This window comes from Megalops cyprinoides, chromosome 1 (genome assembly GCF_013368585.1).
Source record: "Megalops cyprinoides isolate fMegCyp1 chromosome 1, fMegCyp1.pri, whole genome shotgun sequence".
In the NCBI taxonomy this organism is placed as follows: Eukaryota; Metazoa; Chordata; class Actinopteri; order Elopiformes; family Megalopidae; genus Megalops; species Megalops cyprinoides.
The window spans coordinates 26,093,089-26,111,157 of record NC_050583.1 but is presented as its reverse complement, the minus strand read 5'-3'; the positions used below and the strand labels follow the sequence as shown (position 1 = coordinate 26,111,157).

At 43.4% G+C, this 18,069-nt stretch overlaps 1 protein-coding gene across 1 annotated transcript in view; it reads left to right on the top strand.

Annotated features, from left to right (window-relative positions):
- The window catches only part of snx29 (sorting nexin 29), a 124,183-nt gene that overhangs the window by 96,427 nt on the left and 9,687 nt on the right, over window positions 1-18,069 (top strand). Inside the window, exon 20 of the mRNA XM_036534491.1 lies at window positions 17,579-17,718. Within this exon, the coding sequence (XP_036390384.1) occupies window positions 17,579-17,718 (140 nt within the window). The remainder of the gene's footprint in view (window positions 1-17,578; window positions 17,719-18,069) is intronic.

Here is an 18,069-nt window from a genome sequence, read left to right as displayed (position 1 = left end):
CCCGGGCTGCCTTTCTCTTCTGCTGATATCTTCCCCTCAACTGGGAAGTGTGTCCAATTTGAAAGAGATACCAGCAATGAGGGTTTAGATTGGGGTGGAAAAAAAGGAAGTTATAGGCAGGCTACACTCAAAAATACTTAACTGGGTTGTTAAAAAAAAAAAAAAGCTGACAAGTCTAGCACAGTTTGCATTTGTCTGCAAGTTCTATAGTGCGACAGAAAAAGGAGTGAGTGGAGGTAGCTTGGGATTGGGGGGGGGGGGGGGGGCATTACTGCCACTCTTCTGTTAACTGTTTCAGGATCCCAGAAAGAGGAGGGTCCTCATTCAGGGACTGATATATTGTCAAGCAGTTACTGAGCTGGATGCCCTGTGAGAAGGGGCCATGAACTGGAGTTCACATATATGTTACAATCCAGAGAAAACATAAGATGCTTCTTTAAAGCAATTACAAACCCTCATTCAAAGACGTTATTTAGTTTTGTCAAGGTTCCAGAATCAGCTGTATGGAGCAACATCAGGCTCTGCTGAATGTTGAAAAATTGAAATAGGTGGATCCATATCTGATTATGCTGCTTTCCCGTTGGATACTCAACCAGGCCCAGTAGCTCAAATAACTGCCGCTAACAAGCTCTGTTGATTTGAGCTAATGTCGCATTGGCCATAATCCACTGCACCTGGCATATTTGTGTGATGTGCAGGAAATTAATTTTCACAGAAATGTCCTACTGCTCACAATGTTTCTCACAGCATATTTGCAGATGCCTGCTTACATTTACAGTGCTGTTGTCTGATTTTGTTAGAAGTTGATAGCATTTGCATGAATTGAGCACATATGTCGGCAGCATTATCAATCATCGTCATCATTATGTTGCACTACACTCAACATTTATAATGTGCTGAAAATAGCTGCTACTGCACTCAAAAGCTTTGCATTGTTTTTCTCTTTTCCCTCGACATTCTTACGTCTGGTTTTATTAACAAGCCGCTGTTCTTTAGACTGGCAGGACTTTCTAAGTACTGTGGTATGTTTTGGACTCGTTAAGAAAAGGTGTGGATTTAAATAAATAAATAATGCATAAATGAATAAGCTGAAGCAGAAGGCTTGCAAAAGCAGAGGACAGTGGAGGGAGGGAGCCAGCGGGAGAAGAAACTTTCCCCTCACCTAAGCGGCATGCGGTGCCGTTTTATCCGGGGGCCAAGGAGAGTGCTGACAAACCAAGAGGCGATAAGCGGAATGCGGCTGAAGTTTTCAAATTATTGTTGTGGGTGATATTATAGCAACGGCCAGCTGCAGTGTGGCCGTAGGACAGTAACAAATCAACTCGGACCCTGACTGGCAGACCTCCTGCCTGGTATCTCTGGTGTTGGCAGTGGAAAAAAAAGGCTGGAACGGTGCGGGAGTGAATCACATTCAGCACAGCCTCGCACAAGCCTGCTCCCACCACTCCCGCTCCTTGACTCTGGATCGTTAAAAAGAGAATTTTTCATTTGTTCAACTTTTCTTTTTTGTCTTTCCTCCCAGCGCAGCTGTAAAATCCGGATTGATTTCACAGCGGTAATCTTCAGTGTGGTCACGCCTTCGGTTACACTGAGCATCAGAGCCTTTCCTTTAACTGTCCTGCTAATGAGGAGGGGAGACCGAGAAAGAAACACACACGCACACACACACACACACACACACACACACACACACACACACATACAGACACACATTTTCTCCTGGAGAAAAGGTCTGAAGATTTAACACCGTACCCTCACTTTTCTATTTTGACTCTCAACCTTTTAAAGTAATTTGCCTGTGGCACTTTTTTTCCCCTCTCAGCGACGGTAAAATATACCAGGGAAAACTTGTGCTGCGCTTCGACCTTCAAAGGCAGGTTTTTCGGAGCATGAAAGTGAAACTGATACGCCGGAGCTGCGCATGTCTGAAGGACCCAGACGCACGACCCCAGACTTCATTCTCAAGGACAGTCTCTCGCAAGGGCCACTGAGGGAGCAGCCTTAGAACACAGCCGCTCTGTGCATTCAGTAATGCCAGAGATCGTTTGTGCTCCGTGTGAACAGCTCCTTTTAATTTGATCGATTTGATTTAATGCTGTCTGGGGCTGGGGGCAGTCGGGAGGTGTTGCAGACTCGTCGCTGACCTGTGTGGCTGCAAACAGGGGGTTTTTGAGTGACATTTACCCTGTGCGTATCATAGCCTATTATACCCCCGTTTTATGCCTGTCCTGGGTTCAGCTCATATTCTCTGTGTGAGGAATGTCAGGAGCTGCTCTGAACAGCTTAGAACAGGTCCCAAGTCCCATATGCACCACTTAGGGGACAGGCTGAGGAAGACGGAGCAGAGAACAGAGGCACAGAGACTGATGCTTGTTTCTGAGGGCTCCGACAGCAGTTTTCAGACATACTTTTGTGATTTGCTTCTTTCACCAAATGCATCCCTTCTCCAAATCCTTCAAGTTTCTTCTGAACAATAGCGGGGAAAAATGTCTCAAAACCTAAATGGCAGTGAATCTGAGGCGACGATGTTTTGCACAGCTTATCAAAGGAATAGCAGCAGCAGTATCAGCCCAACAATAGATAGGAATATTGTTCATATCTCCTCCTTGGTCATTATCCTTGGGTTCATATATGACCCCTCTCTAAAGAAAAAATTCTTTGACTTCGGTAATGTAGAGAGATTGAGACAGGAACTTTCCAGGCCTGGACATGGAAAAACCTGTTCATGCTCCTCTCTCCTCAAGGAATTACTGTTGCATTACGTGGGTCAACAGGCATCTTTTGATAGCCTTCAAGAGCTACTGTAAACCTAGCCAAGGATACCTGCTGAAAGTCTAATAAAAAAAAAAAAGCCCATCTGTTTTATAACTGGTGGCTTCCCTGTGTCCATCACCTGTCACACTCAGACTTGATTTTAAAATGGTGATTCGATTTTGGTGACATGGGCCCCACTTATTTGGAGCTGCTGATTTTGCTTAAATGAAGAGTGCAAGGCCAGTAAAATGTATTTTTATTAATCATTATTAGCTTTTGAACACAATTCCTGGACTTGTTCTAATCTTGCTCATTTGCGACATGCGGGTCTTTATTTTCTTTGTCCATTCCAAGCAAAGTTTGTGGCAGAAGTGCGTCTTTTGCAAGCAACTGCAGTTGATTTTGTGCAGCATGGCTGGAAGCCAGGGTTGGCTTGCTTAGAGGGATGGTGAAAGAAGAGGGGAAGCCATCCGCGCATGTAGAGTGAGGCACTGGGATTTCGTCGAACAAACCTAAAATAATCTACTGGCTTCGAAACCAGTGTGAGATCAGAGTTATGTGAGCACTGACAGCCTGAGAATTCTCTCCTATAAAGAGCTCCCGGCTTCACAGCGTTGGAGGTGTTGTATTCTTCACCAGCTCGTGAGTCAGCACTGTGATCACCACGTGATGCAACCATCTGACACGGGCTGCTTTGTTATCATTAATCATGCTTATTGTCGGCACCTGTTTGTTGCTCTTTGTTTTTCCTGACTTGAAAATGACCAGGGAGCGTTTTTTATACGTCTTACATAAGCGCACAACAGATTTGGTGCAAGGTGTGTGCTGGCTGCGACGCAGAAGAGATGCCATTGTCACAGCTTTCTCTGACTGTTACTGAGGGGAAGATCCGCTGTTCTCAATCTTTTCTAGAGCTGTCTTGAAAAGCCCTTGAATGCCAAATATTCTAGCTGCAGAGGACTGAGAGTAACTTTGACATGCAAATGCAGGCGAACACAGGGGCCCTAAGGGCAATATTAAAACAAGAAAGTAGTAGAGAAAAAGAAAGTGTCTTTAAAGTTGAAATGAGCAGCACCAGAGATTTCACAGCGACAGGATTTTGTTGGTAATCACTCGGTCCACTGAGATTAGCTGTCATGTTGTTTTTAATCCTGTCATTGTTTTCTCTGATTTGCCTTTTCTACGCTCATAAGGAGCGTTTTGTAGAGATGGGGCTTATTTCTTTTCCCTTAGGTGAAGTGAAGCACATTCACAAAAAAGCTTTTTTTCCCCCTCTCTGATTTTCCCCAGTTCTTAAGAACATTACAGGTCTCTATGTTTGTACACTGAGGAGCTACTGTTCCTACCTGCTCATTTATGCTGCCGTTTGCTCATTCCTCTGTATTGAGTCATTCAGCTGTGCTTTAGCTTGGTAGTAAAGGTGTAGGCCCAGTAATGTCACAGTTGAGAGGATCCCCAATTAAGTAGAGTGTTACCTCACTTGAGGCATGTCCTCTTGTTTTAGAGCACTAACAAACAAATGGTTCAATGATGTAAGACCGATTCATGAATATAACAGTGGCTGGTTATTAGGCTCATATTTTTGTTGCTTGCTGTAGAGGTTGATTTTTTGGGTAGTTCATTATTCTCAAAAATGTTTTTAAATCATGTAGTATTTGTAAGAAGTCTATTATTTACAATATTTAAAGAAGAATGATTTTGCGAATTACTGCATAATTATTTTGGAATTAGAGCTCAGTGTAGGTTGTGTAGGTTCTATAGGTGAATAAGGTTTATTCCGCTCTGCTAGGGTCTAGCTACAGCATCATTACCCTGCTGTTTCGGTTCAGATGAGGTGGAGGCCTTGCAGTTTCTGGGTTCACCTTTTCCTGATTGTTCTTTGAATCAGACAATGGCTGGGTCACTCACTGCTGGAATCGTACAGACTGCTTAGTTTAACCTCTCTTTCAGGTTGTCCTTGAAGCCAGGAACTAGGAACTGGTGTGAAGAAAATATCAGAAAACTGAGCATGGTATATGAAACTCGAGTGCAACTAAATTAAACTTGGCCTAAATGTAGGAATGGATTAGTTTCCCTCTCAAATCACTTAATTAAAAAGAATGAGAAGATCTGAGTTACAGTTTTTAGTTATTTATTAATTTTTCTTTTCAGAGACCAGTTCCCTGTTTCTGGCATAGAACACAGAAGTGTGTTGTACAGTATTGTGCCTCTCATAATCTGAGATAACTTGGTCACCTGTACAGGCCGATGATGTATTGGACTGCAGCCTTTCCTTGCATCTGCTTCTAGTTTGTGGCGTTTTCAAACTTCCTTTCACTTACAGATTGGCTGGGAAGAAGTGAATAGCTTAGGAGTTATTGAGTTTGTTCTGTGGAATCTGATTCATTTACAAAAATGTATTACACGTCATCACAGCTCATATAACTTAAAAATGAATGTATTTGGTTTCATTGCTGTCACAATTGGGCAATAAGAAATGCTTGGACACTGTCTGCCATTACCAATGGCAATTGGGATGGGAAATGAAAACTGCCCATGCACATCTATAATAGGCTATGTTCGAAGCTTTGAAAATGCGCTCATGCATTGGAATGGAGATATTGATATGAACCATATCTGAAGTTATTTTACTTCAAGTAGTTCAGTGAAGTTATTTTACTTTAAGTATTTCAGTTTTACTGAGAGCCCAGGTTTCCCGTCAACACGATGAAGCAGTCTATTTTTGTCTGTGTTTTCAAACGCAAAGGTTAAGTAGAGAAAATGAGGTGAATTCAAAAGTGCTAACAACATTTGAATCAAACACCTTTTTTCCCTTCACCATCCTTGGCACAGGCTTCTATTTCTTTTCTCAAACAGAGGACATGTGTCTCTGCTCTTATAGAGGAAAAAGACAGAGGCTTTGAGCCTGCACGTGCTTTTCCAACTGAGAACTGAAAAGGTTATAAATGATTGACTGACCAAGACTGCTTAACAGTGCTGCATCGCTACACCAGAGGATCTCTGTGCAGTTCCAAACATGGCCGCACTTTGCCGAATAACCAAAAAAAAAAAAAACTGCAACAAAAAAACAGGTTTGCAGACTCTGGTCAGTTGTAAGTCTGTCGAGGTAAGACAGGAAAGAGGGAAAAGAGGGCAACTGTCAAAATGACATCAATCTCTGCAGTTGCCTCCTCTGAAATGTGATTAGAATTACAGATCTAGGTCTCGAATCCTTACCCCTCTTTTCTGACACGCCAGAGCAAAAGTAATTAGACACCAAGAAGCCTGTCTTTGCTGTTTAAAACACTCCACTGTAGAGCCCTAGATCTTGAATGAAATATCTATCTAGTGTTAAAGCTTTTCATTGGTTGAGAGCCATAAAATCACAGGGGAAAGTAATGCATTTCTACTAATGCGATAATGTGTTTAGCCTCCTAGTGAAAGCCTGTTTGCAAGGTTATTATGCAGTTCTGACTACAATGACCATCTCATTTCATATCTCAGAGGGGATCGGCAGTGGCATAGATCTTAGAATGACCGTTTTCTGCGTTATCGCTCAGGAAGCTTAGAGATTGTGTCAGGTTGGCATCCCGCTGTAGCTGGTGCGTCCCTCTCCGCGGGGCTGTCCGCCGCGGACTTGTCACGTCTCTGTGTGCACACGCATTCTGACAGCTCATAAACAGCTGATTAGTCAAGGGCTCGCCCAGCAAACACGCTAACTGTTCCCCCCTCTGTCTGTCAAATCCAGACCGCCAGTTCCAGGAAGACAGCAGGAGACAGAACGATGACATCAGAGCAGGCCTGTGCGCACTGAGACTTGCTTTATGGTCTTACTGGGCCCTTCGTTGTTATTATTTTTAAGAGAATTTTTATTTTTGTATGAAATGTATGCTAAATCAATTTTATTGCCTGTGACAGGCGGCAGCAGAGCAAGTGCACAAAGTGAAAGAAAAAACAGAAATGGTGATGAAAATAGCTACTGTTGCTGAGGGTATTTGGTGACAAACAGGTAAATTGTGTCACCCGTGGGCACTGGAAGGACATGGAGCACACTGTCCCAATTTTATGAGGCTGTTCTCTGATGTTTTTTGTCTGAAAGCTGTTTGGCTGTTGATCTTCAGTGTCAGGGGCTTGGCTTGGCTGGTTCTGTCTGAGGCGCGTCTCCGGCTTCAAGCTGATTGTGTGTTGTAGAGTACCGCAGGAACTGCTGGGCCCGAGGCTGAGGCAGAGAGAGGCCCCAGTGGCATGCCCAGCAGAGGGCGCCACTGTGGAGATAACAGCAGGGCACTGCTCTGCTGTGCCCTGGCAGTGGCCCAGATGTTCCTGGAGAGCACAGATAGGATTAGAGAGGGATCTTGGATTTTCTAATAGAAGGGCCCGCTGGCTGCAGCACAGTGAAGGCTGTGCTTTAGTCGGCCTTATCAAAGGGGCGGGTGCAATAGATCCCTCTGAGAGGAGAGTCTGAAAGGCTCGACTCTGTGGAGGATGCAGGCCAAGGCCCTGTCGTGCTCTGTGCCGCTACATGCTGCCAGTATCCAGCTGTGCTTAATATAAAGGGATTCAGCCTGTTAGAATCCTGGGCTGGCTCTGTTCTTCAGCACACAGCTCAGTATGTTTGAGCGCCTTGATGTGGTGCGTTTGCTGCTTTGTAAATTCACACAGTGCAGGACCCTGCCGTATGTCGTATGATACTTCTAATAACGTCCCTCCGCACAGCACAACCCCACCTTTACCTTACAGATCCTCCTGACCCAGACTGAAGCCGTTCCCATTTATCTCCAGGTGCCTGAGCCTGTCCCCCGCAGTTACGTCTCTGCGGCAAGACGGTAGTGAAGCACTCAGGTGTTCACAGGCAGAGCCGTGCCGCTGCGGACTGCTCCACGATTCTGACTCATCTCTCATGAGCTCAGCAAATGTTTCCGCCACCCGTTTTGTCATGTGTTATTCGCCCAACCAGAATACATGCCCTTAGCTCTTTATCTGACAGGAAGGGGCAGGTCTCGCTGGTTCACCTGTCATTGTCTTTTAAAGTGATGCTGCTCATCCCTAATTGTGCATCCTCAATACAGAGAGCAGAGCCCTGGATCAATGTAAGACAAGAGAGCAAAAACAAAACCCCCCAAACTAATCTTTGGCTTCTGTCTTCCATTATTATGCTGATTGTTATCATAGTTCACGCTTCGGTGTAATACGCAATACAGGGAAGGCAGAAGCAGTGTGCACTTCTGCAGTTCTGAAGATTAAAGCCTCCACATAAATGGAATTTCAGCTTGTGAAAAGTACATTAGAGAGCCTCTGTTACAGTCAGTGCCTTGTCTGTAAATGTAGCCCATCCTTTTCACAAACTGCTTCCTTTTCTCTCACAAATTATTTATAACTGACTGGTGATATTAATTACCAGAATCAATCTGCTAAGGCATAGAAAAACCTGCTATTGTCCAATGCAGGTTTCCTCAAAAACTACTAGGTTTTATTTCCTGAAGTGCATTTCGGCAGTGACTAAACAGCTGAGGTGAGCACGGGAAATGAGTGATGAGATTCTGCCTCGGTGTGTGCTGTAGCCCCAGGATAAAGTGATAGACTTAACAGGGAGTAACTGAAAAAGCCAGAAAGCAGAGTGTAGGGTAAATCACTGTGGATAAGAGCTTCCATGAAAGCAAACAGGGAGGAACTAAACTAGCTGCAGAGCAGAGGGAGTGGGCCAGTGTGGGTAAGAGCCTCTGAACAGGCGGCTACTCAGCCAAAGGGATGGCCCTAGTGCTTTGGACTCCTCTCATTTTTACACAGTTCTTCAATGCTTCGGCAATAATATTGGACGGTTTGGGTCTTTGTCACAACTCTTTAATGGCTTCGGAACCCCAGACATGTACGTGCAAGCTTATCGGACAGCAGGACTTGCGTTTACCTCGATTGTCAGCTTGCAGGAACTTTGCTTCGACAAGTCACTTGCTAGTGCAGCATTTTGGCACTAGATTTTAAAGTTACTCCCAAACACTGCTGCTACCCAGAAAGAGCTGTAGTCCTACAATACTGTACTTTTGTTGACCCAGTTTACAATAGAGGAAGAAAGAGTAGCTTTATGAATAATAGCAGAGAGAGATGTAAGACTTCTCACGTCTCAGAACTTCCCGAGCATTAGAAACAGAAGCACCGTGATAGAACTGTCAGATGCTGAAAGGCCTTTATAACAGTAGTCCGAGGGCTCATAATGAAGTAGTCGGCGCTCATTGCATTAAGAGACATTAAGGTGGCATTTTGCCCTATGTTTTTCATCACCGTGATGTTTCAGCTCCATAGAATTTTCCATCCACACCTTCAGTGCGAGGCGCACAGTGAATAATTGATGGATCTCGCATGTTGCCTGCAACATTACATTGTGCTGGCTAATGCATATATAATGTGCGCTTCAAAAACGGCAAGAGGATTGCAGAACTGTTACTATGCAAACGCCTTGCGAGAGTCTCGCCCCGCGGGCCACGTAGGAACACGTGTTGAATCCTGTTGGCTTTGTCACGTACCGTACGTCCTGCTCGCTCTGCAAAGTGACCTCCCCTTTGCGGCAGTTGCCGTTCGGCGTGAATCAGGTATCCGGGTCTGCCGTGGAATGTACTCCGATCCTGGCAGAGCCTTCAGCTTGTGTTCTTTGGACCATCTGTCCTGTTCCCTATCATGAAACCCTTGTCCTTCCTTGTTCTGTAATGTTGTGCATCAGTGCTCTCCTTTGACGTTCTTCCGTCCCGTGCCCCCTGTTCCTGCTCTAAATTTACTCTGTGGAGTGCGTGTCATGGTGACGGCTGTCAGGTGTCTGAATGATTGATCGGAACCCTTTAACTTTGCATCAGGTTGGCCATTTAAGATAGGGCCCATAACGTGCATTTTCTTTGCATATGATGCAAAGCATATTCCCATTTGGCCAGTTGGCTTTCTAAAATGTGATGACTTCACTCAAACGGAAACATTGCATATATAATGCCAAAATCATACTTTAATAACAAGTAGTATAATGCTCACACAATATGCATTAATTAACATGCTTGTCCTTGTTCCATTCAAGTTAATATGTAGCTTTTGCAAACTTTTATATCAATAGCTCACTGACATTTTATGTTGATCCATGTCAGTGTGTTAGGTTTGAGAGGGGAGGAGTTTTCATATAGCTATGTGTGTGTGTGTGGTTGTGTGTGTGTGTGTGTGTGTGTGTGTGTGTGTGTGTGTGTATTTACATTATACAAAAACTTAACTAACATCTCAGTGCCAGAGAGGTTAATAAGCTTGGCTATAAAGGAGTATGGGCTGCAGCCTGTGAAATAGACTTGTTAGTGGCAATGAGGAGGGGAAAGGGAGGTAATTCAATCTCACACTGAGTTTAAAAGAAACCCTATTACAGCAGGCTTGGCCACTGGCACTGTGGAAATGATGAGTTGTGTTGGTTCCGGAATGGCTGGAATTTAGAGGAAATCTGCTTCTTGAGAGAACATAGAAACCAGCCCTGCATACATTGATGTTTATGAAAGAGAAACTGCCGAGAGAAATTCAAAAGAAGGCGAAATGTGTCGCCATTTTTGGGGATCACATTGCATTTTTGTTTGCCATGTTTTCACTGCCTCAAATCTCAACATGTTAGCTACCCTTTGGATTTCCAGTTGATGTAATCCAGGATATTTACATCTGATTAGAACCATAGTAATTATATGCACTCCCAATACAGCGATGAAATCAAGCAGTTTATTCAATATGTGCAAATAGATAAGGGGGAGTATGAATAGCCAGATCAAAACTGATGAAGAAAGACCTTGAGTGGTTGGATTTGCGAGGATTAAATGATCTTCCTAATTTTGTTCTGATTAAATGGCTAATGCCCTACAAAACAGTAAAGTAGATGTTGATTCATCAATTCAAATCACTCCATATTGGATGGTTTAGCCCGTCGCCAATTTTGAGAACATTGTGCAAAGTAAACAAAAGGTGAAATTATTTGAATTGTAAGCACAGATTGCACAAATGACAGACCGGAATGGTTGGCTCAGATAAACAGCCCAGATGAGCAGTATGCTAATGAGGATTTTCTTTTAGGTTGATATCCTTTGTGAAGTTAACTTTTTTTTTTAAGAATTTGAGAACACTGAGACACCTGTGATGTTGAAAGGAGGAAAAAAATACTGAAATTGCTTGGATATACAATAACACCATGCCCCATACTTAAATAAAGGAGGCTTATAATTTCAGGGCATGATTTGCAATTTTTTGTTGTGACCATAATTCACTCTGTGTAAGTACAGTGGCTGTAAGAGAGAGAACAGCTTGTGTCAGCTTTGTCTTCAGACCAGATCTGAGAGCTCCTCTTTAATAAAGAGCAGCCACATGGTGCATTGCTAACTACCCTCTACTCCTTAGAGTGAAGTGTGATTATGCAGTATAACCCTGGAAGTATAAACTTTAGTCATAGATTTGTTAGGCAGTACACAGTGTTACTCAATTTGATATATGGTTTGATGTTTAAAACTTGAAATTAAAAAGCTTGTGCAGCTTTGGTAAGTTGTCCAAAAGTTGAGGCTTGGCAGGTTGTGTGGGATATTATACATGTTTATTTAACAAATGTTCTTTTTTTCTTTTTTCTTTAATAACTTGTCATTCTACATATGGCAGAATTCCAAGAGCTAGTACAGAGGAAAAAAATGGAAGTGTGAGACAAGGACATCAGGGCAGGAAGGATACTGAAAGGGAGGAGGGACAGCAGTGAAAATGGAGTGCCCAAGAGCCACTCAGATGACGTCAGGGGACACACTCCTGTCTTCCAGTTGGCATTTGCTTCACTGTGGTTGGACTGGGTGGTGGGTAGGCTGTAGGCAGGCTCGGCACCAGGAGAAAATACAGAGGGGTACAATTGCAATCCACGGGGATTCACAAAAAGTCATAAATACTATGTAGATATTGGGATATAAGGAGACAACTGGGGGTGCACTGAGGTCCGTCTGGGGGTGCAGCGCACTCCTGTGCACCCCCATAGCACCGGGCCTGGCTGTAGCCATGTGAATGTGTCAGATTGTATCCCTAGTGGTCCTGTGTGAGTGATTGTTGTGTTGAGACAAACCTAATATGCAGTAGGCAATTCCAAAAGGGGTGGTGAAGAAAGGTGGTGGGGGGGGCATCAGATAAATAAGTAAATTAAACAAGGTAGTGCTGTACTTAAGCTATAATCACACTTAATACTCTAGCAGTGCTAACCAGGTGGTGTGAAGAGATTTATGATGGGGAGCAATAATCTGTACTATATGAATAAATCAGGTGGTAATTGCTACTATGGCCAAATTTGTCTTTATCTCCCTCCCCCTGATTGCAAGCTTGCATGTAATTATGTTTCAGCTCATTATGGAGCCCAGGGGCTCATGCTGAAGCCATAATGGCATTAACAAGCCTGTACCATGAGGTGGACCTCCTCCTTTCCCCCTAGATGTACCTGCAATTTGTTATCGGTGGTAAACGCTGACAGTATACAGATAGGATTATGTCATGATTGTTCCATCACTGTTTACAGCTCTGTAGTTGCTGGACATTTCCATAACCTATTTCTGCAGCCCATGTGTTATTATGAGGTGCATGTAATGGCCATTTTAGTTATTAGTCTTGTCTGTGCTGCACTGGTTGCCTGGCATTAACTATTAGTGTTTCTCCATATCTTGATCCTAATGTGTTGTGACTGAGGTTTAGTAATGAATGTACTTTTAAAAGGCATTGTTTTAGCATGCATTATTAAGGTACAAAATGTTGTTGGCAGGTAAAGCAACATTGTGGTCCTTGCTATGGAGAGCTTGAGTGGTAATGTGAAAGCACAGTGTTAAACCAAGTGCTATAGTATGGACTGTTTTCATCACAGCAGAGATGATAGTGGAGGAGATTATGAAAAGAGAGGAAAGTGGTTGAGGGCGCATTACATGTGGTTGAACGGCATTGTCAAACTATCTCTGCTAGTTTAGAGGCTATTCCAGACGGTAGAGAGCGTGAGAGCATGGGTGATTTTGTGAAATAGAGTGACCCTGCACAATACACTTAATATAATGCAAATAATTCCTAGTGTACTGAATTAGTCACTGAACAAAATGGACAAAACTGTAGATGAAGATGCTGCAGTCAGGAAACCAAGGATGGTGTAGGGAACTTGTAGTACATTACATTACATTGTTGGCATTTAGCAGACTCTCTGATCTAGAGAGACTTAACATAGATTAGAATTTTTTATGTTAACCATTCATACAGCTGGATATTTATTGAGGCACTTCTGGGTTAAATACCTTTCCTAAACTACAACACCATTGCCCCAGTGGGAATCAAACTGGCAATCTTCCGGTTACGGGTCCTGATCCTTACCACTATGCTACAGTTGAAGAAGATTCAACAGCTGCAGTTCTGGCCAGGCTCAGAATCAGACGTTTCAGGATGGCTAAAGGGAGGCTCGCACTGACAAGCAGCACTGCATGTTAAAACTCATTATTGGGTATGGAGAGGTGGCGGCGGAGTGGTGCAGAGCTAATTGGAACAGCGCGCAGCGTTCAGAGCGGAGTGAGAGGAGCACTAACGCCGAAAATATTTACATTTAGAAGGTCGTTCAAACCCTTAGGTTAGATTGTGAGATTGAGAGCTGTTGGATTCTATAAAAAAAAAAAGGTAGCCAGAGATCTATTGGTAAAATTAGAAAGGCAAATAGCTGTGTCTAGAGGAGTGTTTTCTTTCTGGTTCAGTGAAGTATTGACTATTTTATCTTTAATTTATCCCTGACTGTTGCTTGCTATACAGAAGATACAGTACAAGAGGCTTGACACTAGGCTGAGTGCTTTCGCCATTCAGGCATAACTTTGTGTGAACACAAAGTGTTTTGGTGTATTGCTTGAAGAAAGATGATTGCATTTATTGATTATAAATGTATAGGAAGCCCTTTCTTAAGATGATTGGTTGAATATTCATTAGACAAAAACCTATTATTGCAAATGAGGCAGGCCTAATTATAATCACTGTCATACAGTATTGTAGCAGGAACATATGAAGAGAGCTCTTAGGTTAAATGTGTATAAATGTCAGATCAAGCCTTTTAACCCTCATTGCTTGAGTGGTGTTTCGTTCTTTTGTTTGTTTAGTCCAGGGGCATGACATGTTGTTCAGTTTTTGGTTTATGGTAATGAGGTATAGTTTGTTTGGGGTGACAGATCTGTCTGTGGTAGGCTGGCATTTCTCAGTACTTGTAAATTTGGTTTTATTTTTATTTTTAGTGTCAATTTTTGTTTGGTAAGGAAACTTTTCTCCTTTTCTCCTTTCTTTTCCTATATTTCCTTGGAATTTCTTTATTTTCTTCTCTGATCGGGACTCTCAGAGGTATGTACGTTACACATTCTCTGGCCACTAACTGTTTTTTTTTTTTTTCATTGCAGAATCCCAAAATTCATTTCAGAAATTGTATTAAACAAGTTGCTCTCAGGGGGATACCATTCAGTCTGAATTTGGAAAATGAGCACCCCCCCTGTGAAATTTGTTGGAAATATGGCTTATTGATCATCTCTATAAGCATTATGTACATTTGGGAGGTTGTGTTGTCACTTGTCTTTGTTCTGACTTTGCCATTGAATTTAGGGGTAAATGCTGGACAGTAGGTGGTGCAGGTGGTAAATTAAGAGCCAGTTTCCCAAACTGAGTTTGAAGCCCGTGTCAGCAGCAGTGAGGGAGTGGAGCGGCCTGTTCAGACAGCATGGCTTAGACATGGCTTCCTCTGATGGAGCAGGCTTCCAGCATGACCTGTGCCCCTCTGCTGAGAGCACTGGAAGGCTTTATCACCATGTGCTCCAGTAACACGCTCAGAGGCTTGACCTGCTCCTGCTGAGGTCTGTTGGATCATTCCTGTAGCACTCTGCTATCCAACGTTCCCAGACTAGCCTTTCAAAGTGGCAGAAAATTAGACTTGTAATGTGTTCAGTGTCTGTAAACACACTGTCCCTGTCCTGCCTCTGGGAAACAGGGGCTGTGAACAGCCCTATAATGTCTTAATTTCAGAGGGAACTGTTTTAGGGCAGATATTTTTGAATGTGGTCCCCTTCTGGTGGCTCTCTCTCAGACTATCAATTATTTGTCAGCATGTGTCAGATCTGCAGGCTTATGAAGCACAGAGAGCAGGCAAAAAAAGAACAGGGAAGGGTGTGGCAAAGAGATGATGAAAGAAAAAAGGACATGATGAAAAGGTATTCTCAGGGACAACAAATTGCCCCCTCTTCTCACACCTCTCTTTGTGCTTTCTTCTCTTTCTCTGTCAAAAACGTGGGCTGTTTTGGACATTTGCCTCCAGTAATATGACAGTCCATTTTCCCTCGTTACATTCCCCTGTCCCAGTACATTGTGACCCTAGTCACACATCAGGGGTTGGTGCGCTGAATGAACAGTTGTTAGAGTGTACAATCAGTGACCCAGACCTCTGCTCTGAATGTAACACACACAGAAGGATAAGAAAAAGGCCCTCTCCTCAGAGGCCTGTTTCTGCTTACAAAAATTTTGAAAGCTTTCAACAATTACAAGTTTCCTCTTGACTCAAGTACATGTGCAAAAGCACAAACTCTCCTTTTTAAAAAAAAAAAAAAGTGTTGAAACCTTCTCCTGCAGATTTTTTTTTCTGCAAAACCTGACGCCAATACAACATCTTAGGGTCAATGCAGTTTAAGCCATGCAGCCTTTGCACGTTATTTTAGTGTAAAGGATAGACAGGCGGAACAGCCAGGGTGAGCTGAACAGTGATTGGCTGAGTCTGTCATTTTTCTCACCATTACAGCTTACTCAAAATCTCACCTTCTCCGGTAGGCCCAGAGTTTCCTGTTGAAGTTTCCTAGTTCATTTGAGACAAACGGGATTAGTGTGAATTTTTACCCCGGTCTTTGTGTCAAGAAACCAAAGCTTTTCATGGTAGTGATGCATCCAAGAGTACACTGATCTGTGGACAAGCCATTAAATGAGCCTTGGCAAGCGCATCCCTTGTGTGAAAATAAATGCGACAGCCTCAGTCTCGTCCGGACTTGCCTTATGATAATCACCTTTTATGCTTTCTCTCATGTTTGCAAAGCCTATAGATTTATCACAGTATATGTTCATAACATATCATAGCGCTGTTACCAGGATGCATCCAAACAGAAATCTTCAAATGATACATTTTTTATTACTTGCATAGTTAGATGGGTTTTTTTTTTTTCTTTCACCCTCAAAGTGGCCATAGACATATAGTGGCGGAAACTTGCTTTTCAAATATGTCGGAGGAAGGCAAGGGGAGCGAAATCACAGAGCGTGACGGCAGAAAAACGGTCTCACGGCAGAATCCATCTATCAGCCGTCAGTCCATGCTGCTGGACGGCGGAGTTACAGCTCCTTCACTGCAGTCACCAGACTCATGAAGCTGTCTCAATTACCGGCGCGGTGCAGACTGCACTGCCTGTCCGCTGACCTGCCCACTGACCCGCCCACTGACCCAACCCACCGCACAGTGCACAGCCCTATTAAACATGACGCCACGCGTCGCTTCCTCTGTTAGCCGTCCCGCTGGATGTGTTCATTTGCTAAGCACGCCTCTCAATCACGGCACTTCTTTTTTTTCTGATTGAGGAAGGAGCTCTCCGAAGTGCTCCGGTATGATTCGGCTGTTTAGTTGTTTTTCTGTGAAACGAGATTACCTGTCTCAGTTGGTTTTGAGGGCGATGTCAGTGGGCTGATTAAAGCGTGTCGCTTCCTGCTGTTGTGTCTGCGGGTCTTCCAAGCCCTTATGACAAGTCATCGTGTGTGTCTCGGTGCAGTCTGGAGAATCTGCCTCATTAGATCAGCGCACAGCAAGCCGCTTGGGTCTAATCTGTCTGCTACTCCTGTTGCGTGTGTGTGTGCATGTGTCTGTCTGTCTATCTGTCTGTCTGTCTGTCTGTCTGTCTGTGTGTGTGTGTGTGTGTGTGTGTGTGTGTGTGTGTGTGTCACCATTACCTGATCTGTAAGAATATGAATATGTTGTATGCACCTTGGACATTCATTGGAAATAAAAACCTCTGGATATAATAACATATAAACAAGCTATGCAATCTGCTCTGCTGCCTTGTGGTATAAGCTATGCACATTAACATGCTGCTGTGTCTTGAGAAGGGATGCGGTAACACCCTTTTACTATAACAGAGAATGATAAGTGATGATTGAAGAGGCATTTATTATAAACCATCTACTCAACCTGAATGATATTACAACAGCTGTCGCCCTGGGTAAAAATGAAATGGCCACCTCGAAAGGTGTCTCGACTTCAGAATCAATACGAACTTGTATAAATAATTCCAGACTGTGATATCTCTTTTTATGGGAAACCAATAGATAACTCATGTTGATTTATCACAGGAGAAGCAGAAAAGAAAAGTTGCTGTTGGCTTCAGTAAAACAATTGAAATCCCAACTTACAACCTCTCAGGTGGAACACAGGCTAAGGCTGAATGTCAAACACTTTTTTCCTGTATTTTTTTATTACCATAGGTGGTAATAAAGTAAAGTTTTATATCAGAGTTCTGCACAGTATACTTTGTCACAATTCAATAATAGCGTATAGTTGTTTTGCCTCTCACGTTAGGATGTGATTACTGAGTTCTTGATTCTGTTACTGTACATCAGAAATAATGCTATTTGTTGTGCACTTACATCCTTTCAGATGGTTACTGAGCTTGTCCTTGACCCTCTGTTAATGTATGTTGTCATCTTCCCATGTGACAAGTGTAAGTTTGTTTATTAATGTAATTCAGTGTTCTGTTGTGCTACATCTACATGTGAATATGAGGGCTGGTTTCTCTGACTCTCTCCTAAGGATGCCAGGTTTGTGGAGGAGCGGCGTAAACAGCTCCAGGGCTACCTGCGCATGGTCATGAACAAGTTGATCCAGACGCTGCCCGAGTTCTCCGCCCGCCCCACCAAGGAAACCCTGGTGCAGTTGCTGCCTTTCTGCCTGTGAGTGCCAGCATGCATGCGCGCACACACACACACACACACACACACACACACACACACACAGAGTGCCTCCTCACTGCGCTTGACACGATCGACAATACTTGTAGTCAGTCAGTGGATAACTTCTGCTGTCAAGTGTTTGACATATGCATTTGTGAAGTCCTAGTACTCTCATGGCCAGTAGTGTGCGGCCTGTGAAGACTCTGAACCGAACATGGAGGAGTACTGCATTTCTCATCTTATGGGTGAAGGAGAAACAGCTCTTATCATCTGCTACATGCTTTCAGAACTCAGAACAGTTTGTGTGTCTGTGTGTCTGCGTGTGTCTGTGTGTCTCTGTATGTGTCTGTT